The sequence below is a fragment of the Nycticebus coucang genome, chromosome 8, assembly GCF_027406575.1.
Source record: "Nycticebus coucang isolate mNycCou1 chromosome 8, mNycCou1.pri, whole genome shotgun sequence".
In the NCBI taxonomy this organism is placed as follows: Eukaryota; Metazoa; Chordata; class Mammalia; order Primates; family Lorisidae; genus Nycticebus; species Nycticebus coucang.
The window spans coordinates 115945588-115968820 of record NC_069787.1 but is presented as its reverse complement, the minus strand read 5'-3'; the positions used below and the strand labels follow the sequence as shown (position 1 = coordinate 115968820).

The window sequence follows — 23233 nt, the reverse complement described above, 5'->3', positions numbered from 1 at the left end:
AGGCGTTTACAGTCCCTAATTAAAAATACTACACTTAGAAGAACAAAGACAAGCAAAATTAAAGGAAAACCTGTTTTGGAATTACCAGAACGTAAAGTATTTATTCAGCACATTACACTTTCAGATGAAGAGAGAAAAATTTATCAGTCTGTGAAAAATGAAGGCAGAGCTACTATTGGGAGGTATGGAGAAAGAAAGCTGTGAATGAAAATAATTTTTGGTTTCTTTCTTTGTTTCCTATTAACTGAATAACATTTTTTAGATGTGTTACAAGTAAAGTCTGATGTACGTTGAAAGGTAATTTGCTTCTGTGATTTATTGTACTTTTTACAAATCAATAATTGAAGTGGGGGCTGGGCACACTGGCTCATGCCTATAATCCTAGCACTGTTGGAGGCCAAAGCAGGAGGATTACTTGAACTCAAGAGTTCAAGACCAGCCTGAGCAAGAGTGAAACCCCATCTCTACTAAAAACAGAAAAATTAGACAGATATTGTTGTATGCGCTTGTAGTCCCAGCTTCTTGGGAGGCTGAGGCAGGAGGATCACTTGAACCCAAGGGTTTGAGATGTTGTGAGCTGAGCTAGGCTGATGCTACAGCACTTTTTTTTTTTTTTTTTTTGTAGAGACAGAGTCTTACTTTATGGCCCTCGGTAGAGTGCCGTGGCCTCACACAGCTCACAGCAACCTCCAACTCCTGGGCTTAAGCGATTCTCTTGCCTCAGCCTCCCGAGTATCTGGGACTACAGGCGCCCGCCACAATGCCCGGCTATTTTTTGGTTGCAGTTTGGCCGGGCCGGGCTTGAACCCGCCACCCTCGGTATATGGGGCCGGCGCCCTACCGACTGAGCCACAGGCGCCACCCGATGCTACAGCACTTTAACCTGGGCAACAGAGTGAGACTCTTTCTTAAAAAAAAAAAAAATAGTTGAAGTGAAATAAAATAGCAGTGTAATTCACCAGGTAAGTACTTCCTTAAGTTAAGAAAAAATTAAGTTTACATATAGTAAACATATAGTGGCAGGTTCTTAATTGCTATTTAGAATGCCTTGTGTGGAAATCTGGGAATAGGGGCTGATAAAGTAGATTTTTGAAGATAAAGGATTAGTATAAAGTGAGAAATTCTAGTCCAGGCAAGAGCAGGCTTGATGTGAATGCCCATGGCAACAAGACGAATAGGAGACAAGCAAAGGTAGAAGAGGTCTGTGAAAATAGGAGAGTCTTCAAAACATAAGAACTTTAGACAAAAATCCTTGCCCTCAAAAAGCTTATATTTTAGTGGGAAGAAACAGACAATTAAAAAACATGATAAAGTTTTATGGATATAAACAAAGGGGATGGAGATGTTGAAGCTGTTTTAACATGATATTGAAGAAGACCTCTCTGAGAAGGTGATGCATGAGTAAGATCTAAAGGAGATTGGGATTGAGGGGTGTTTCAGGCAGGAAATGGCAGGTATAAAAGCCCCCAGTTGGAGCATGCCTGAAGTTTGAAAAACAAAGAGGCAAGTGTGGCTGGATTATATGAGCAAGTAGGCATGGTATCAGAGAGGTCTGGCAGTGGGGTAAATGAAAGTTGCGTGAGGCATCATGGCATATTTCAAGGACTTTGGCTTTTACTTTTTATGAGCTAGGAAGTCTTCAAGGTTTTTCTTTTTTTTGCAGTTTTTGGCCGGGGCTAGGCCAAACCACCTCTAGCATATGGGGCCAGTGCCCTACTCCTTGAGCCACAGGGGCTGCCCTCTTCAAGGGTTTTGAGCCAGGAGAGTGACGTAATCTGATTTGTATTTTGACAGGATCACTTTGGTTGCTATGTTCAGATTTAGATTGTGGGAATAAAGTAAAAGTAAAATGATGGTTTTTACCATAGTACTGGTGTTGAAAGGGATGAGAAATGGTTGAATTCTATTAAATTTTGAAAGTTAGAACAAACAGAACTTGCCACTTGATCATTATGGGATGTGAAGAGAGAGGAGTCAAAGATAATGCCAAGGTTTTTCATCTGAGTAACTGGGAGTGTGGAGAGGAACAGTTTTTTCAGGTAAGATTAGAAGCTCAGTTGTGGGTACACTGATCATGAGATGCCTGTGTAATTTCCAAGTGAAGATGTCAAATAGTCATTTGAAAAGGAGAGGAGAGTTCATAGTAATATTTTTGGTTTGACGTATAAGTTTGAAAGTCACCTATGTGTAGATGGTAATTAAGGCCCTAAGACTGAAAAGGGTCACCAAGGAAGTGAGTAAAATGAAAGAAAATGTCTAACGAAGAAGCCTCTTCTCTAATATTTGGCACATTGTGAGCACTCAAAAGAGATCTCCTGAACGGAAATGCTGAGTGTCAGTAAGATGTGACCATGTCGAGGAATAATTTGTGTTAGTAACGGTTATACTATTTCAAAAGGTTAAAAAAGAATAATGTTATTGAAACTGTGTTCTCAGAAATGAAATGTTATTTTTAAAGTATTCTTTTTTTACCATTGTAATAATTAATATTATTAAAATATTCATAACTGCTCAAAACAATCCATAGATTCATAGACATCCCTATTATAATCCCAATGGCATTTTTTTTTTTTTTATTGTTGGGGATTCATTGAGGGTACAATAAGCCAGGTTAACACTGACTGCAATTGTTAGGTAAAGTCCCTCTTGCAATCATGTCTTGCCCCCATAAAGTGTGACACACACCAAGGCCCCACCCACCTCCCTCCTTCCCTCTTTTTGTTCCCCCCCATAACCATAATTGTCATTAATTGTCCTCATATCAAAATTGAGTACATAGGATTCATGCTTCTCCATTCTTGTGATGCTTTACTAAGAATAATGTCTTCCACGTCCATCCAGGTTACGAAGGCTGTAAAGTCTCCATTTTTTTTTAATGGCTGAATAGTATTCCATGGTATACATATACCACAGCTTGTTAATCCATTCCTGGGTTGGTGGGCATTTAGGCTGTTTCCACATTTGGGCGATTGTAAATTGAGCTGCAATAAACAGTCTAGTACAAGTGTCTTTATGATCAAAGGATTTTTTTCCTTCTGGGTAGATGCCCAGTAATGGGATTGCAGGATCAAATGGGAGGTCTAGCTTGAGTGCTTTGAGGTTTCTCCATACTTCCTTCCAGAAAGGTTGTACTAGTTTGCAGTCCCACCAGCAGTGTAAAAGTGTTCCCTTCTCTCCACATCCACGCCAGCATCTGCAGTTTTGAGATTTTGTGATGTGGGCCATTCTCACTGGGGTTAGATGATATCTCAGGGTTGTTTTGATTTGCATTTCTCTGATATATAGAGATGATGAACATTTTTTCATGTGTTTGTTAGCCATTCGTCTGTCGTCTTTAGAGAAAGTTCTATTCATGTCTCTTGCCCATTGATATAAGGGATTGTTGGCTTTTTTCATGTGGATTAATTTGAGTTCTCTATAGATCCTAGTTATCAAGCTTTTGTCTGATTGAAAATATGCAAATATCCTTTCCCATTGTGTAGGTTGTCTCTTTGCTTTGGTTATTGTCTCCTTAGCTGTACAGAAGCTTTTCAGTTTAATGAAGTCCCATTTGTTTATTTTTGTTGTTGTTGCAATTGCCATGGCAGTCTTCTTCATGAAGTCTTTCCCCAGGCCAATATCTTCCAGTGTTTTTCCTATGCTTTCTTGGAGGATTTTTATTGTTTAATGCCTTAAATTTAAGTCCTTTATCCATCTTGAATCAATTTTTGTGAGTGGGGAAAGGTGTGGGTCCAGTTTCAGTCTTTTACATGTAGACATCCAGTTCTCCCAACACCATTTATTGAATAGGGAGTCTTTCCCCCAAGGTATGTTCTTGTTTGGTTTATCAAAGATTAGGTGGTTGTAAAATGTTAGTTTCATTTCTTGGTTTTCAATTCGATTCCAAGTGTCTATGTCTCTGTTTTTGTGCCAGTACCATGCTGTCTTGAGCACTATGGCTTTGTAGTACAGACTAAAATCTGGTATGCTGATGCCCCCAGCTTTATTTTTGTTACTAAGAACTGCCTTAGCTATACGGGTTTTTTTCCGGTTCCATACAAAACGCAGAATCATTTTTTCCAAATCTTGAAAGTACGATGTTGGTATTTTGATAGGAATGGCATTGAATAGGTAGATTGCTTTGGGAAGTATAGACATTTTAACAATGTTGATTCTTCCCATCCATGAGCATGGTATGTTCTTCCATTTGTTAATATCCTCTGCTATTTCCTTTCTGAGGATTTCATAGTTTTCTTTATAGAGGTCCTTCACCTCCTTCGTTAGGTATACTCCTAGGTATTTCATTTTCTTTGAAACTATGGTGAAAGGAGTTGTGTCCTTAATTAGCTTCTCATCTTGACTGTTATTGGTGTACACAAAGGCTACTGACTTGTGGACATTGATTTTATATCCTGAGACATTACTGTATTTTTTGATGACTTCTAGGAGTCTTGTGGTTGAGTCTTTGGGGTTCTCTAAGTATAAGATCATGTCGTCAGCAAAGAGGGAGAGTTTGACCTCCTCTGCTCCCATTTGGATTCCCTTTATTTCCTTGTCTTGCCTAATTGTATTAAAGTATTCTTTTTAATAGGTTATGTATTTACTAGTATCTGTTAAGCACTTAATTGGGTGTTATGCATTGATCTAAGTGCTTTGAATGTATTAATTCATAACAGTGTTATTGGCATATACGAAGGCTACTCATTTGTGGACATTGATTTTATATCCTGAGACACTGCTGTATTTTTTAATCACTTCCATGAGTCTTGTGGTTGAGTCTTTGGGGTTCTCTAAGTGTAAGGTATGATACGACCTCCTCTGCCCCCATTTGGATGCCCTTTATTTCCTTCTCTTGCTTGATTGTATTGGCTACAACTTCCAATGCTATGCTGAATAGTAGTGATGATAGAGGACAACCTTGTCTGGTTCTAGTTCTAAGTGGAAAAGCTTTTAGTTTTACTGTATTCAATGTGATATTAGCTGTTGGTTTGTCATAGATGGCTTCAATCAGTTTAAGAAATGTGCCACCTATGCCTGTTTTCTTAAGTGTTCTTATTAGAAAAGTGCTGAATTTTATCAAATGCTTTTTCTGTATCTATTGAAAGGATCATTTGGTCTTTGTTTTTGCTTCTGTTGATGTGGTGAATTACATTAATGGATTTGCATATTTTAAACCAGCCTTGCATCCCAGGGATGAAACCTACTTGATCGTGATGTATAATTTTTTTAATGTGTAGCTGTAATCTATTATTAACTTTTTTAATGTAACAGTCCTCTGAGATAGGTACTTTTACTATGCCACTGTTAACAACTGAGGAAGCTCAATACATGATGAGCCAGGGGTCCTCAGTCTCTTTGGCACCAGGGACCAGTGTCATGGAAGACAGGTTTTCTACAGACTGGGTGGTTGTTTGGGGGATGATTCCAGTGCATTACATCTCCGCCTCAGATCATCGGACATTAGATTCTCATAGGAATCTAATGAGAGCCCTTGTGAGCCCTCCCGTAAACTGTGTGTGCGATTCTTTGTATGGGTTCGTGCCATCACTTCTGACAGGAAGTGGAACTCAGGCGGTGATGCTGGTGATGGGGAGTGGCTGTTAAGCACAGATGAAGCTTCTCTTGCTCACCTGCTGCTCACCTTGTGCTACATGGCCTGATTCCTAATAGGCCATGGACCAGGTTAAGGAACCTGTCCAAGGTTATGTTAACTAAATTGGCAGAGACAGGTTTTGAATTCATGACAATCTAGCTCTAAAAATCTGTGCTTTTAACCATTAGTCTGTATTTTTTTCTATTGCTGTTAAATGCTTGGATTGCCTGGTTAAATTATTTTTGGATCATTCATTCTTTTCTTCCGTCTGTATTGTCATTATATCCCTGTATTTTATATTGAATATTTCTGTGGAAAAGATTGATTTTTTTTTTCTTCTTTCTAATGTCCAGCAATTTGGCCAGGTCTTCTCTATTGACTTTTTCTGGAACAGGTGGAATCTTTGGATTCCAGGCTTCTTCCCCTCACCTTCCCTTTCCTAGAAAGCTTAATTACTGTTTTTCTGTTTTGTTAATTTATTTCTGTGTATGTTAGATGTCTTGTGTCTCCTTCCCATAGGTATCATTTTATTTCTTCTCCTTTACGTTTTTCTGTTTAGTTTTTCCCAGTCTTGTTTCCCGCATTCTTTGCTGTGCTTTTATCAATGCCTCATCTTTTTTATGCTTGTTGCAGTGTGCTTTTATTTCTCTGCCGTTTCACTTTTTTCTCTTCTACGCTCTTAGGCTATAACAGCTCGTCTTTCATGTCTTGATGTTGTCTTGCCATATCTTAATAAAGCTCTTTGTTTTTGCCTTAAATTATTTCTTTAATAGAAAATGTTTTGCCAAGTGGTATTAAATCTTGGCAATATCCTTGGACATAATTTTTATTTACTCTATGGCTACATTTTTCTGATGAGTTTTCTTTCACTGTCAGTTTTTCCCTATCTTGCTCTATACTGATTATTATTTACATTTTAATATCTTGAGTTCTTTCTGGACTAGCTACTTGCTAGTCTAGATTAACATGAAGAAGAAGGCCATACTGTGTCCCACACTAGCAGGAAATACTCCAATTTACTTGTAATTCAAGGTTACATATGAGTTATTTGAGCTTTTATTAGTATTCCTATAATCTTTTTTCCTTGAAAATACAATGCATCTGTGTGTTTCCTTGTTCAGTTGTTTTTCCTCCTTTTTAATATAAACTTGTCTAGGGAAGTTGAAGTCACCAGACAGATGTGTGTCTCCTTTCTGGTTTGCTCATGACATAGAGGTACTGGTTTTCCCTTCAGGGCATACAATCTACTTTGAAGAACTGTGCTGTGGAAGATCTATTGAAATCTGCAATCCTATTTCCCAATATTTTCTTACTTGATTTTTGTTGCACTTGGCAACCATTTCTTCTTACACTGTGCTTTGTTGTTAACCAACCTCTCTTGGTTTCATTAGAGTTTGCTTTTTTGTTTTTCATTCTTATTTTGGAGTGATTTCTGGAGAAGAGCAGAACGATGCCACTTTATTTTATTTTATTTTATTTTTTTTAATTTTTTTATTAAATCATAAGTGTATACAATGATATGATTATGGGGCATCATACACTCACTTCATAAACCATTTGACACATTTTTATCCCAGTGGTTAACATAGCCTTTCCGGCGTTATCTCAGTTACTGTGCCAAAACATTTATATTCTACATTTACCAAGTTTCGCAAATACCCCTGTAATATGCACCACAAGTGTGATCCCACCGATGAAGTGCCCATCGATCCACGAATGGATTAATAAATTGTGGTATATGTATACCATGGAATACTATGCAGCCTTAAAGAAAGATGGAGACTTTGCCACTTTATTTTAGAATAGGAAATTATTACTGCTTGGAAGACTTGGTAACAGTTGGTATTTTTGTCTCTAGGTATTTTAATGAAGGGACTGTCCTTGCACACTACGCAGATGTCCTGGGTCTTTTGCTTAGATTGCGACAGATTTGTTGTCATACGCACCTTCTTACAAATGTAGTTTCTTCCACTGGTTCTGCAGGTAAGTAGGTAAGATTGGTTCAGACCATTAGAGGTACTTACATCAGAATGAGAAATTTTTTGTATGCCCTAAAGTTTTTAGTTTGTCATTTTATTTTGTCAAATAGACAATGTTTTTAGTATTGGACTCAGCTGGGAATTTATCCAAGAATTATTTTTACCAATAGAATTATAATGAGATATTTCCAGGACTTCCAGTGATGGATACCCTTTGTTGAACGGTTCAGATTGGATCTGCCTTTTATTCTGTGCTAGCATGTGCAGATCATATTATAATGCTATATGAAGTATATCATGTGAGTTGGCTACTATTTTACCCTCTGAATTTTTCTTAAAATTTCAAGTTTTAATCATGCTTTTTGCCTATGATAGAAAAAGATGAAAGAGACTCCCCCTACTGGCAACAAAACTTTTACTTACATAGGTAGATTGTTTATTCACATTACAAATCTTGCCCTGAAATTAATTTTTCAGCCTTTTCTTTAGGAAATGACACACCTGAAGAACTGAGAAAGAAGTTAATAAGGAAGATGAAGTTAATTCTGAGCTCAGGTTCAGATGAAGAATGTTCAATTTGCTTGGATTCTTTAACCGTTCCTGTGATAACACATTGTGCACATGTGTTTTGTAAACCCTGTATTTGCCAAGTCATTCAGAATGAGCAGGTTAGTGTTTTGCTTAGCATAGATTCAGTGTTTGATGAAGTGGTACACCTGTCTTCAGTGCCTATATCCAAGGGTATATGGAGTTTTGTACTTGGATTCATCATGGCCTTTTTATGGTTAATTATTCCAGTGTTTCAGTAGGTGATATGTTCTCATAATTAAGTACTTTTAACATAAAAAGATGTTATTTTTTTGAGGTACTGTTTCAGTCACTGCCTTCATTCCATTAACTGTTTAGATTATTGCTGTCCAATAGGTTAATATGAGATATTAGGTAATTTAAAATTTTCTAGTAGCCGTATTTTAAAAACATAAATAGAAACATGAAATTAATTTTAGTAATAAATTTTTATTTAACTCAATATATCTGAAATGTAATATGATGCTATTTTTATTTTAAACTAACTCTTCAAAATTTGGTGTTATTGCTCCCACCTAAAGATGCCTGTTTTGAGTAGTTTAGGAGGACTGATTTAGGAGATTAATTTTTCCATTGGAATGTTGTTTTGGGTTATGAGTCATACCGATTATTGTTTAAGATGAAGATTAACATGGTTTTACTTTCATGTACAGGGTGGACATAAAGTTCGTGTGGAATTTAAAATAGCTTAACATAGTAAATTGTACATGAACTTTATGGATACTCTGTACAAAACTGTGATTTTTGGAAATGGAAGAACAGAACAGTCTTGGCAAGGCTACTCTTGTTCTCCAGAATCGCTGGCCTTCTGACAAAGTTTGGTGGACCTATAAAAAACAAAACAAAACAAAAATTTGTTATTGTGTACTTACAAGCACACCTCAGTTTGGTTTAGAATACATTTCATGGACTTACTTGCCACATGTGGTTATTGGCAATTGTACTGGATAGGGTAGGTCTAGGTTCTTTTGTGTGATAGAATTTTTTTGAAGTGGAATAATTCTTTAAGCAGTCTTTCAAGCTGGGGTAGAATTTGTTAACATTTTTCATTAATATGTAAGATATATGCAGAAAAATGCACAAATCACAATTATATAGCTCAGTGAATTATCATGTGCTAACCACATCCATATAAGTACTTTCCAGGTCTCCCATGTCCTCTTCCCAATCATTTACCCTCTCCTTCCTCTCAGAGAGGAACCCACTATACTGACTTGTGACAGTTTTAGTTTCAGAACCTTTTTTTATTGAATGATGTTTAGTATCTAGTTATTTAAGATACAATCTTATTTTATTAGCAGATCTTGATACAACATGTTTTGAATGAATCTGATTGAATTTAATAAAGAATAGTTCTAAATAGTGTGTTGTATTTAGGTTCAATAAATTATTATTCATTTTATTTTACTTTCCTACAAATGGTGTAATATTTAGTGTTTCAAGTTCTTGCTGCTAGCTAAACAAGATCTTTTGCTCTCCACATATCCCCCTTTTACATTAGAATATCGTTCTGTCTAGAGTTCAACATATACAGATTTATCTCAAATGGACGCACCTAATAAAAGGTTTAATAAAATATTAGCTACAAGAGATACAGAATTTAGCACATTTAAAAAATTTTATGCATATATATATATTTCTGTTTATCTGATAAGTGTTGTTTGTTCTTTCTTATAAAGCCACATGCTAAATGCCCTTTATGCAGAAATGATATACATGCTGACAATTTATTAGAATGTCCTCCAGAAGAACTAGCATGTGACAGTGAGAGAAGGGCTAATACAGAATGGACATCCAGTTCCAAGGTAAAATAAACATGTGCACATCTTTGTGTATTTGTTTTACATTTATATAATGAAGTGTATATTTTTAATAAAATAATTCTGCTTTCATTTCTGTCATTTGAATCTTACATTCTTTGGTGACTTTTATAGGTGAATTTGAGAAGGAAGAGAATGGGTCAGATTATGATAGTATTCTTTCAGTCTTAATTTGTTTTGTTTTTAATTAGTAATCTTTTGCTTTTGTATTTAGGAAAATAACATGACAGGACCCCTCTCTTTATAACAAAAAAATTGGACTTATTTTAAATCAACCAATTGAAAATGGAATCTAATGGGTACTTTTTTTTTTTTTTTTTCAGATTAATGCTCTAATGCATGCATTGATTGACTTAAGAACAAATAATCCCAACATAAAAAGTTTAGTTGTTTCTCAGTTTACAACATTCCTGACTTTACTAGAAACACCACTAAAGTAAGTTCAACAGTGTTTTTCAGTTTCGGTAAAAAGATTTGGATAGCAGAAAAAGTAACTATTTGTTTTACTAATTTTAGTCATTTTATCCAAAATATATTCAGAGTCACAATAGAGAATATTTCCTGTCAGCATAATATTTTAAAGATGAAGTCCTGAATTTATTGGAAAAAAATTGACTGCAATGCCTGGCATATTAATAGGTGTTCCATAAACCTTGGTTAAATGAATGAAAGATTTGTAATTAGCTTTGTTTAATAATACAGTGTTGTCTCTTTTCTTCTCCCCCATCAGAGCCGCTGGATTTGTGTTTACTCGTTTAGATGGTTCCATGGCCCAAAAGAAAAGAGTTGAATCAATTCAGTGTTTCCAAAACACTGAAGCAGGATCTCCAACTATAATGCTTCTGTCCTTAAAAGCAGGTGGAGTTGGTTTGAATCTTTCTGCAGCTTCTCGAGTGTTTTTAATGGATCCAGTAAGTAGTTCTGTAAACATTTCAGAATGTTATTACTTACTTAAAAAAGTAAAACCCAGGGCAGTGCCCGTAGCTGAGTAGGGCACCGGCCACATACACTGGGGCTGGCAGGTTTGAGCCCAGCCCAGGCCTGGTAAACAACAATGACAACTACAATAAAAAAATAAAAAATAGCTGGGTGTTGTGGCAGGTGCCTATAGTCCCAGCTACTTGGGAGGCTGAGGCAGGAGAATCGCTTAAACCCAAGAGTTTGAGGTTGCTGTGAGCGGTGATGCCACAGCCCTCTATCCAGGGGGATAGCTTGAGACTCTGTCTCAAAAACAAATAAAAAAAAAGTAAAACCCAAAAACTATTTGGTAAATACTTTCATAGTTATGATTATGAAAATTCTTAAAAATAGGTAATTACTTAGTAAATGTGGATTAAAGGCTTTCTCTTAAATGCTTTACATATGACAACTGAAATCACATCCCTATATGTAAATAGCATTAATACCCCTGTTTTACACAAGATGAAACTTTAGCACGAGAAAGTAAACAATTTGTCCACCATTACATGACTAGGAGTAGAATGGTGGCTAAAATTCACTCTGAACTTTACTAAGCTGTGTGACCTGGAGTTATGTTCACATAGGAGTACATTCTTCTAAACGCACTAAGAGGCTCTTTGTGCTGGAAGGACCCTAGACTAATTTAGTCTCTACCTTGCATTGGGTATTATATGGGCTATTTCAGTACATTAACAGATTTAAGGTTAGTGCTTTTACCTTATGGGCTGAAACTCTAGATTCGTAACATTTAGAAACTGTACTGACTAGAAATGTTGGTTATTTTGGTAAGGCTGCTTAATTGATGCATATGTCCGTTTACCAAGGCGTTTTTTCCCTCCCTTAGTCAAGGATAATTTCCTCAGTACAATTCTCATCACAGTCATCCTTAAGCGTTCATGGGTGAATGTTGTGGATGGCAGTGGTCTGGGGGTTTTTGCCATAGTACTGTGGATGAAGTTTTAAATCTTTGTTAGAATTTTAGTATTTTATGATTATTAAAAAAATTCATTGTAATTATGATTAGATGTTTTCAGAACAAGTTTTCCAATTATTTTATTTCTTTTGATTATAATCTTACTATTGGATAAGAAAGGAGTTGTTGGTATCAAAATAATCAGTATTGTAAAGGTGATGAGAGACTAAACTCTTCAGTTTTTTTACAGAAAAATTATATTTTAGCAATTTTATAATAGTTTTTCATTGAACATATCAAATCTCCAGTGTTGTTTTTAACTAAAAATCAAGTCCCAGAAAAATAAGATATAATAAAAAAAACTGTTCATGAAAATCTTTTACCTTTTCATGAAGTATTTATCATACGAGAGTTAAGGTGGTATTTTGATGTGCATAGGAGCTTCTGATGAAGCTATCTGCTTCCTTAATTGTTACATGAGAGAATGAGAGCTATCACTTTTGTCTTACAAGATAAATTGGATGTCTGGTAGCCATACTAGATGTATATTGCCAGCTTGTCATTAGGTTTCTGTATAAAAAATATAGGCAACAGAAAGAAATATTTTACATGATCTCTTGGTATAATGATTAAAAAATGTGTCTGTAAGTGTGAAATACAGAATACTCACAAAGTGTGATAGCTGTCAGTTTTAGAAAATCATAAACTAAGTACAGACTGAAAAATAACCCCAAACTCAAATTATAGCCAAGTTAATAGCAAAACCTTCCCTTTCCCTAGAACTGAAGGGAACCTGAAAAAGAAAAAAAATAGCATAAGTATTAATTGTACAGTAAGTCTATATATATATTATATATACACCATTGTTTCTATTTTCAGTTGGTGCTTTGCTATGTAAATGTTCCTTTAGCCCAGAATACATCATTTTCAGCTTCAGGGATCTTTATTTAAAATGTAATGATCATTATCCCAACAATTAATGATTTTATTTAAAAAACACTTACCTTTCTAAACTCTGTAACTTGGTTGGGCACTGTGACTTATGGCCTGTAATCCTAGCACTCTGGGAAGCCGAGGCTGGAGGATCCCTTGAGCTTAAGAGTTCGAGACTAGCCTGAACAAGAGTAAGACCCTATCTCTATTAAAAATAGAAAAAATCAGCCCAGTGTTGTGGAGGACTGCTGTAGTCCCAGTTACTTGGGAGGCTGAGGCAGGAGGATTGCTTAAATCCAGTAGTTGGAGGTTGCTATGAGCTAGGCTGATGCCATGGCACTGTAGCCTGGGCAACAGAATGAGGCTGTATTTAAAAGAAAAAAAAAAAAAAAGAACTTTGTATCTTTATAACTTTTTGGTTATTCTTTCCTTTTCATTGCTTCATTTTATTCTTCAGCTTAAGACAGTCCCCATGATGATGTGTTAATTTACTAATGTTACTTTTTTAGCTCAGTTTTGAAGTCAAACTGATTTCAAATACAGACACAGAAAATTGCATCAACTAAGTAAGCTTTTTGATTAGAGAAAAAAGTCAACTTTTTCCTCTGTTAGGTACACATAGATTCACTTTAAAATAAAGGGAAAAGCAGAAATTGTTGGATAAATCAACAGATACTTATATTGCATGCTGGCATACGTCAGGCCACGTTTTGGGCACCAGCAGCAGTGGAGTGCAGTGACCGGGGAGAATGCCTGCTTACTATCATAGTGATTGGGGAGGTGGATTTTTCCAAAGGTATATTTATAGCCTGTCAGTATCTCAATTCAGCCAAAAAATTTTTAGTCAGGAAAAGATGAATGCATAATACTGAAATGAAGGGACTGATGCAGAACACAGTTCACAGAGTAATAAAGCAACTTATGTTCTTGTTAGGCCTGGAATCCCGCTGCTGAAGATCAGTGCTTTGATAGATGCCATAGACTTGGCCAGAAGCAGGAAGTCATCATTACAAAGGTGAGTTTTACACCATCTATTTTAAGGTTAGTTTGATAGTAATGATTGAAGTGGAATTATGCCAAGCAAAATATAAGTCACCCGTTTCCTCCTCTGTTAGTAGTTTAATGTTTGCTGTTTCAGGGCCCTTTCTAAGTTACAAACATTCATGTCTCCATCTTTCCTTAGAAACTTATCATTTAAAGATAAGTGGAATTATACTTTATTATTCTGCAACACATTTTTTCCTTTAAAAGTACATATCACAAATTATAAGTACATTGAGATCAACACTTTCACAGAATATTCATAACAAAATTTACCAATTTAACCGTTTATAACTGTACAGTTCAGTTCCATTAAGTACATTCACATTGTTGTGCAACCCATCACCACCATACATCTTTAGAACTTTTCCTTCATCTTACACTGAAAATGTACCTAGTAATAACTCCTCATTCCTCTCTCCACTTAATCCTTGGCAGCCACCATTCTGCCCTTTTTCTGTACATTCTGAGCATTATTGTACATACATTTTTGTGCATATGTACACATACTTCCTTCACGATAGGTTAAAAAACTAAAATTCTGGATAACTGTCAAGTTGCTTTCAAAATCTTTATAATGTATGTGAATGATGTTAATTCATGTTTTATGTAGTAAAAGAAAGTACTATGCTGAATTGCATTTACCGAAGACCTTGAGCACATTTCATGTCTTCTGGTGATTAGTATTTTTTCTGTGAATTCTTATATACTGTTTACTTGGTTTTCATAGTTACGGTTTTATAATATGAAGAGCCCTCTTGATACTGATTTTAAATCTTTTGTTTATATACATTGGAAATAGTTTATCCCAGGTTCTTCCTTGTCTTTAAACTTTGAGGTTTTTTGTCATGAAAAAGCTTTAATATTTTTGTGATTTAAAATATGTCAGCCTTTTTTAGCATCTGGGTTTTAGAATGCTTTATTTACCTTTGAATTATTCAAACTATTCTTTTGTATTTATTTTTTATTATTTTGGAAGATTTTACTTTTTATGATTTGTGGTATAAATTTTCTCAAATGAAGAATGATTTATTCTGTCACATTTTTGAAGTGTTTTTTTCCTAATATGAAATGTTACTTTTATCACAAATTAATGTATATTGTTTTAAATATATACATGTATATTTCCAGACTGTTTTGTTCTCTTTTCCTATTCTCAGGACAATAGTACTCATAATTGTGGTTTTTTTAAAGTATGTTTTAATACCTTAGAACATAAAGCATTCTTATTACCCTTATTTGAAAAAATTACCTTGGTTATTACTCTGGAACTTTGGCTTTCCTATTTAAGAAATTTTGAGATTTACTGAATTATTACTTTGAGAACTATCTTTATAAATAAGAACGTTTCCATACAGGAACATGGGATAGTATCTCTCTGCATTTATTTGTATCTTTTATGTATTTCATACATGCTATGAAAAGCATGTATTTCATAGCTTTTTGGAGTATGGTAACCGGGGGTTTCTTACACATTGTTTTATTAGTATTGATAGGAATCATACTTGACTTGCTCCTGTGTTTGGTGTGAACACTTTTATTGGTGCACATTAACAGTGTTGTTCTGGTTAAATTTTTAGTAGATACCCTTACTGAAGTTGAGACATTTCTCTTATTCCTGGGTTAATGAGGATTTTTTTTTTTTTTTATTGTTGGGGATTCATTGAGGGTACAATGAGGATTTTTTTAATCAAGGTTTTTATCAGGAATAATGAGATTACATTTTTTTTCCTTGTTAATGTTTCAAATTATACTGATAAAAACTCATTCTTGCATTTCTGGGAATTTCTCTTTTTTTTTTTTTCTATAATGCTAAAAGTCATTTTGCTAGAGATGGCTGTATAGTTTGCTTTTTTGGCTATTCTTATCTGGGGATATATACCTCCTGTCCTTATAGCCAAATAGTTTATATAAGAAGATTGTATTGCATGACAAAGGAAAGCAGTGCTCAGTTCTAGTTACAATAATATCATGTTCTAAATATTCTCACTATATATTGAGAAGAAGGGAGCATCTAAACAGTTTCTCATTATTGCACATTCTAAAAAGCTATGCAGAGTAATACTTAGAACACAGATTCCTTTCTGGGAAACTAACATTCTCATATGTCTCATTTTCATTTTTTCATTTTTTTTTTAATTTTTTCTATTTTCTAATGGGCATTGTTGTTAGCATAATTATCCTTCATGCTTCTCAATAATATTGCATTTAGTTGCCTTAGTAGGGTTTTTTAACATTAAAGATTTTAAATTTTGTTCCCTAAAAAGCACTTACCCTATTTAACTTTTTTTTTTCTCTTTTTAAAGTTCATTGTGAAGGACTCTGTTGAAGAAAATATGCTGCAAATTCAAAATACAAAGAGAGAACTTGCAGCAGGAGCCTTTGGAACTAAAAAGACAAATGCTAATGAAATGAAACAAGCTAAAATTAATGAAATCAGAACTTTAATTGACTTATAATTTGTGGGACTTTAGTAAGGTCAGTTTGATCAGATATGTAAGTTTTGGTGATGAGAAAAGTACAGAGTTTTAGAAGTAAGATCTAAACAATGTGTCATCAAAGGGGCATGTTGTTTCATATTAGTGAAGCGGAATTACTGACATAGTCCTTTATATATGAACCTATTTTTAATGATACTTCAAATAGCAATAAGTTTCATTATATACTACGGCCTAAAATTTTTGAGGAAAAAAGTTAGTTACTCAACTTTTCATAGTTACCCATGCTGAGTATGTTCATGTATCTTCCAAGTACTCAGTTTTTTCATATTTCAAAGAAGTACATTTAGCCAAATAGTTATTTTCTGGGTTGGACATAATTATCTACCACAGCACTGACTTGTGATGCAGCAGATACACAGTCCTTGTAAACAATATACAGAGATTGATTCTATTGGACTTTCAAAAGTCCAGAACCAAACCTTAAAATGAGACCAAAGTCTAGATTTGCAAATTACTTGCAGTTTTTAAAACAGCTATATTGAGATATAATTCACATAAGTGACTTGCAATTTTATGTTCATTAAAAAATTAGGTATTATGTTATAGCACTGTTACCTATTTTAGTCAAGTGGTACTACGTTTATTGTTTAAATGTAACATGATATATTTAGGGTATAAATATATAGTTTGGAGGTGGGTGACAGGAAACCAATTCTACCCAATTTGATTTGAATATTTAAATTATGGAGTTGCTAAAGAGATACTTCTATAAATAATTTTTATTTATGTAGCTTTTTTGGAAATAACTTTATAAATTTTTATAATTCAGAAGACTACTATATGTCAGAGGCGTGATAATCTGGATGGAAGTTTGGCTGGATGACCTCCAAAGTCGTTTCAACTCTAAAGACATCTTAATCCTGAATGTAAAAATTTATTGTGTGTTTAAGATTCAGAATTTGATTTTGTAACTTCAGTAACTCATCCTTACATCTATGTATAGAATAAGTCATCTTTTTCTCTTTCGTTAATAAGCAGCCTCACAAAAGTTTCCACAGCATTCTAGATGACTTTCAGTCATACTTAAAATGAGTAAGCTAGAAATTTAGAAGTCAGGTTAAGGCAGTCAGTGGTTCTATTAAGGGAAACTTTTTTTTTTTAATCCAAAGAAAGATTACTGTAACAAGAGAAGCTTCGCGTTTGATGATACGGATTAACCTTGATTGAAAAGATGAGATTAGAGGCATTGCTGTGTTACAGGGTGCACATCTAAGGTATGTGCCGAATCTCTCACAGCTAAGTCCCTGCCTCCCTGCGATTTACCCCTTGCTCAAAGGCAACAGTGGATTAGACAGAACCTTCCCAAGACCTTTTCTCTGCAGTGGAAGCTAAGGCAGAGCTGATGTTCATCGAGACCAAGACCTTTTGGCAGGGATGAGAGTGGAATACTTGGGGTTGGTCCACTAGCATTATTAGAAGCAGTAGGGAAGTTCTTTACTTTGTAGTCTAGCATTACACACACAAAAATCAGGTAGCTCAGACTATGGGTTTCTTCCTATACCAGTGCTCCAGTGAGATTGAGTTATAAACAGTTTTTGGCAAATAACACAATTCAGTCTTGGTTTCAAAGGCAAAACTTTACAAACTCACTGTAAAGGTGAAGAAAGACAACTTGCATCTTTACCTAGACATTTACGGAGTTGTGTTTTTAAACACACTCATAAATTTGGCAAGTCATTAAAAAAAAGTTTTGTTTTGTATAGTTTTATTAAAAAATTTAATTTGTTCTAAGAAAATATATAAACCACTGGAATGAAAACTTTGTTATGCTATACTGTTAATTCTGGGTTTTTTTTGCATAGAATAATAGCTTTAGAAATATTTTGAAGAAATGGAATTCCCATTTGTGGTTTGAACTGGACTTTTCTTTTTTTAAATGAATAAAAATTTCAAAAGTTTATTAGCTTCCTCATTGCCATAATTTGAATGACTTCTTTCTCTTTAAAGAAAATAAATCCTGGCTTGGTGCCTATAGGGCAGCATCCAGGGTGCCAGCCACATACACTGAGGCTGGTGGGTTTGAACCCAGCCCAGACCAGCTAAAACAACAATGACAAATGCAACAACAACAAGAAGCCAGGCCTTGTGGAGGGTGCTTGTAGTCCCAGCTCCTTGAGAGGCTGAGACAAGAGAATTGCTTAAGCCTAAGAGTTTGAGGTTGTTGTGAGCTGTGACACCACGGCACTCTACCCAGGGCGACAGCTTGAGACTCTGTCTCAATAAAAAAAGAAAAGAAGTCTTCAGTTAAATCTCACTCTTTGCAGGTGTTTATATTACATGATTTTTACTGACGGTACATAAAAGTACTATAACTGAGAATAATTTACTCATATCCCATTTTTCTAACTCATTGAATTTCAAGTTCAAGAAATCAAAGTGTTTATTTAAAATCCTTGATCTATGATGCCATAGCACTCAACTCCAGGGTGACAAAGTGAGATTTCGTCTCAAAAAAATAAATAAAATGCTTGATCTAAAAACATTGGTTCTAATTAATTTCCTTATCTGCAAAAAAACAAAGTTGTGATAACACCTATCTACACATAGGTGCAATCTTAATCATTGTAGATTTTTACCCTTAAAATTAAAGCTCTAGAATTAGCTATTTCCAGTCAAGAAAATAATCCTATGTACTTTGTTAACCAGAGGGCACCAATGAAGTATTCTCAGGTAGTGCTAGGAAGCGCCAGAGACATTATTATATTCTGCTCTTGTATATAATGTTTGCCAAATTACTAATCATTAGCATTTGGATAAGATTCATTAAAAATATGAGGACAGATTTAATGTTTGGCTCATAACTACAACAAATGTTTTACCTTAAGTTTTTAATGCATTGATATTAAAATATTTTCAAAAGGTATAATGAAACAGGAAAATACAGGAGAAACATTCACTTTATGCATAAATCATAGACCACAATCAAACATACAGCTAAGCTAAAAAGGCACAGATCTGACCTTTGGTGGGCAAGTTTGTCTTATGACTAAAGATTATACCGACCATTGTTCACAAGGATGTAAAAATAGTATATATTGATTACCTCCACAAATTAGTATCTTTTTTTGAGTTATTACTGTTTTTTAAATACATCTTACTAAGCCCTTCTATTTTGGGCTTCCTGGAAAGGAATTTTACAGTATAATTAGTACTGCTCTGCATAGAAAAGTTAATACTTTTAATTAAGATATATTCTTTAAAAATCAAGAAAAGAACTTGCTAACTCAATTCAGTAACTTCCCAGACACTTAACTCGACACCTTTCTGTACATAGGCTTTTTTTTTATTGGTAAACTTGTCATTTCTGATTCTAAAAGTTAATAGCCTTCACTAAATACTTATTTAAATTTTAAAAATTACATAAGCTTTCTCTTACTACTATGTGACAAATAGGGAATCAAAAGTAGTAAATACAGAAAATTAACAGTCTATATTGCATGGCCACAAAAGTAAGGCAGCATTATTTTTCTGAAGACTAAGTTTCTGAGCATCTCTACCAGGGACTCAGAAGCCAAAAAAGCTGCTGACTGCTAAAATTATTTTGAGAGCTCTTCATCCCGCAGCACCTACCCAATACATGGAGGCACAAAATAAATCTTTGGTATATGCTTCATTGCACTCCCAGCAACTCATTCCCCATCAGTTCAAACTACTAGTTTATTTTATCAGAAATCATTTGTCATCTAACATTTTATAGTTTTAGGCGAATCCTCAGGTTCTTTAGCTCATGGTAGTCAGCCTTCAAGGTGGTTCCAAACCATTCTTGCCTCCAAGTATCCATACCTTTGTGTATTCACTTACACTAATACGAATGACCCATGTAACCAACAGGATATTGTAGAAATGAAGGAGGGTAACCTCAAAAGCTAGGTTACAACGGCCATGAAGCTTCTGCCCAATTAAACCTTCCAGGTTTCTTTCTGTTGTAGTCTACTCTCCTGTTTTCTTCTAACAATTGTTTCTGCTTACTCATTTTAATGTTTTAAAGGTCATTTTCTCTAGCTTTCCCTTCCTTGCAACCTAGAATCATCTATGGATTTAATTAGTTTCACAACTCCATTCTATCATTTTTAAATCATGGATAAAAATACCAGAAGACGGGGTGGCGCCTGTGGCTCAGTGAGTAGGGCACCGGCCCCATATACAGAGGGTGGTGGGTTCAAACCCAGTCCCGGCCAAACTGCAACAACAACAACAAAATAGCCGGCCGTTGTGGCAGGTGCCTGTAGTCCCAGCTACTCGGAAGGCTGAGGCAAGAGAATCGCCTAAGCCCAAGAGCTGGAGGTTGCTGTGAGCTGTGATGCCACAACACTCTACTGAATGGCGACAAAGTGAGACTCTGTCTCTAAAGAAACAAAAAAACAGAAGGCGGTAGGTCCAGGACTCATTCTGACAGACCAGAAAGATTACTGAGTATGTTCAGAGACTGACAGTGAACTTACGATGAGGTTAAGGTTACAATATTCTAATTATTTGAATACCCACTTAATATGGGTATGAAGGTATTAAGGGTATTAACATGAGGTACAGTGTGGATGACAGACTAGATAAATGGATCTAACTTCCAATCTATCAGCTCCATCACCAGCCCTGGAGAACATTCGATTTAAATCTCTTAGATTCTAATTTTTAAAGCATATGCCTAGGATCAAATGCTACAAATTAAGTAAATTTCCCTAAGGGTATGTATGTACATAGGGGAATCCTTAATTAATCAACCAAGATACAGCAATACATCTTTATTTTTCATACGAGGTGCCGCTGCAGGTAACCATCAGAGAACACACTGCTATTATCAGATACACAGAACTGAACAAAAAGCATTTTAGCATGTTGCCATGCTGTACATAGCTTGGTGAATATCTTCAGATACTAAGACTAGGAAATAAAATGAGTTGACACCATTTGTGGATATGTTTACGAATCATTCAGCAGTGTTACTATAGGCTGTCTTTACCTGAAAGCAGAATTATAATCACTGGCAGCCACTGGGCAGTTGTAAAACGCAGGTCTAATGAAGGATAAACAAGCAAGGGACAGAGGCCATGCCCTATTCCAAAGGGAGAGACTGATTGAGAGTCTGGTTTTGCACATTTAAGAGTTGACATAGTCATCATTAACAGCTTAATATTGAAGTTTCCCTTCCTTGTATGCTAGCTGGAACATGAGCTAAATCTAGGTTAAAAAGCAGAACACTGTCCATATAGCAGAATTGCTACTTCACAACTATTGCTCAGTTCTCTTACCTGCAAAAACCACTCATCTGATGAGTTTTAGTGAAAGCCTCTAGCAAGACTTTTCTCCACCCAGCTCTAGATACTAAGTATCAGAAACAAGTGCCAGTGAAGGAGATGTGTCCACAGGAAAATGGCAGTGTTTCTACTGTAGGTAAGTGTCAAGTTTCCTCTTGATGTTGTCAAAGGAATCAGCTCCCATATAATCAGCCTGGCCCTGTTCCCACCGTTCCTTCCGTTCTTCGGATGATACAAAAGGCTGGGCTACAGCTGGGATCTCCCTGAGGGACAGGTGTGATACGGCTCCTGCGATATCTTCCTAGAAAGAACATAATCAGAGAATCCCTGAGAGCTGAAGAGCAGACCATTTTAAAGAATGTCATAAACTGAAGACAGAAAAGCCAGGATGAATCATCATGCAAAGTAGCAAAAAAACTGAAAAATAGTACATGAAACAAACAAACAAAAAAGACACAGAAATATAAGGGTCATATGGTTTTTTTCCTAACAAAATGAAGACTTCTTGGCTCAGTGAAAACATTGGGAGAACAAAGTAATTAGGGTTAATGTTTAAGTTCTGCATACCTTTCTACAGAAGCCACAAGAGAAAGCCAGTGTATAGACCAAGTCTGAAAGCTGCAAACAGTTCATTAGAAAGCGTAAGATGGATGGACAAGGGAACACGATAGTCTGACGATAAATTCTTAATCTGTGTGGGCTCAGAAAGGTTGAGAACTTAAACAAAGTGATACCTCAGAGGCTAGGTTTCAGAAAAAAACCAAACCAGAGAGCTGCAACACGTTGCACAAGTTACCATTATAAGAAGGAAAGCTAAGTAGTTTGTGTACCAAACTTTTCTGCCTGTTCGAGCTTTCACTGGATTACCAAGTAGCATCTGTTCTTGTAGCTTCTGTTTATGTAATCTGCTTAGTTTTGAACAACTTTCGATTTCCATCTTCACTTTTTCTTGGGTTATAATTCTCAGCTTTGGTGTTGCAGAAGGAACAGCGTAAATGTAGAAAGAAGAGCAAATCTACTCTACATTAAATTTGATTCTTACTATGTATAGACAGACAATCAGCTTCAAATGTACCATAAAAGAATACCAATGCTGTCCTTCAAAAAGCTCTAAGGTGAGAGGATACTGGAAATCTTAAGAGAAAAAAGAAGATAAATCAATACAAACAGGTATTGCTTTTAGTAGAGAAAATGGTGGAAAAATTTTTGATTACCTGTTTTTGTTGAGATACATACGTATACACATATATACAGTAGAAGTATATATGTATCTATTTAAATAGACTGAAACCCCCAGGTGCTTGGGTATCAGATTGTATTAAAGGCAAGGCACCATTAGGAAGTCCTTCACTGGATTAGTCCTGTCTTTGCTTTCTGCTTGCAAGAGAAAGGATATAGGGAGGTACTCAAGAGTCCTCTGCTTACAAAATAGGAGGCTGTGAATTTACAGTGAATGTCCCTAGGACTGAGACCCCAGGGTCAAGCTAAGTATACCAGGTCCTAACTTAAAATAGTTCAGCATTTAAGGTGTAACTCTCCCTTTCCCTGCCATCAAAAAAAAAAGTGCTATTCTTAATTCTGGCCTGGAAAGGAATACCCTAAATAAAACCCACCTCAAACTTTCGTAAGGGTAAAATCGTCTCTCAGACTGGACTTGAGTCCCAGTCCTGTTAC

General features: G+C 35.4%; 2 protein-coding genes across 11 annotated transcripts in view; one reads left to right on the top strand and one right to left on the bottom strand.

Annotated features, from left to right (window-relative positions):
* Positions 1-20892, top strand: part of HLTF (helicase like transcription factor) — a 53848-nt gene extending 32956 nt beyond the window's left edge. For 3 of the 8 annotated variants that reach the window (XM_053598921.1, XM_053598919.1, XM_053598916.1), the window contains exons 18-25: positions 3-182; positions 7431-7555; positions 8041-8219; positions 9819-9944; positions 10283-10395; positions 10690-10870; positions 13700-13780; positions 16113-20892. In XM_053598921.1, coding sequence (XP_053454896.1) covers positions 3-182; positions 7431-7555; positions 8041-8219; positions 9819-9944; positions 10283-10395; positions 10690-10870; positions 13700-13780; positions 16113-16265 — 1138 coding nt within the window. In that variant the 3' untranslated portion in view covers positions 16266-20892. Of the gene's footprint in view, positions 1-2; positions 183-7430; positions 7556-8028; positions 8220-9818; positions 9945-10282; positions 10396-10689; positions 10871-13699; positions 13781-16112 lie in introns of all 8 variants that reach the window. The other 5 variants (XM_053598918.1, XM_053598915.1, XM_053598917.1 and 2 more) reach the window with 3 other exon arrangements.
* Positions 20893-21031: 139 nt separating this feature from the next.
* Positions 21032-23233, bottom strand: part of GYG1 (glycogenin 1) — a 38578-nt gene continuing 36376 nt past the window's right edge. For 2 of the 3 annotated variants that reach the window (XM_053598922.1, XM_053598923.1), the window contains one exon: positions 21032-21860. In XM_053598922.1, coding sequence (XP_053454897.1) covers positions 21687-21860 — 174 coding nt within the window. In that variant the 3' untranslated portion in view covers positions 21032-21686. Of the gene's footprint in view, positions 21861-22126; positions 22178-23233 lie in introns of all 3 variants that reach the window. The other variant, XM_053598924.1, reaches the window with a different exon arrangement.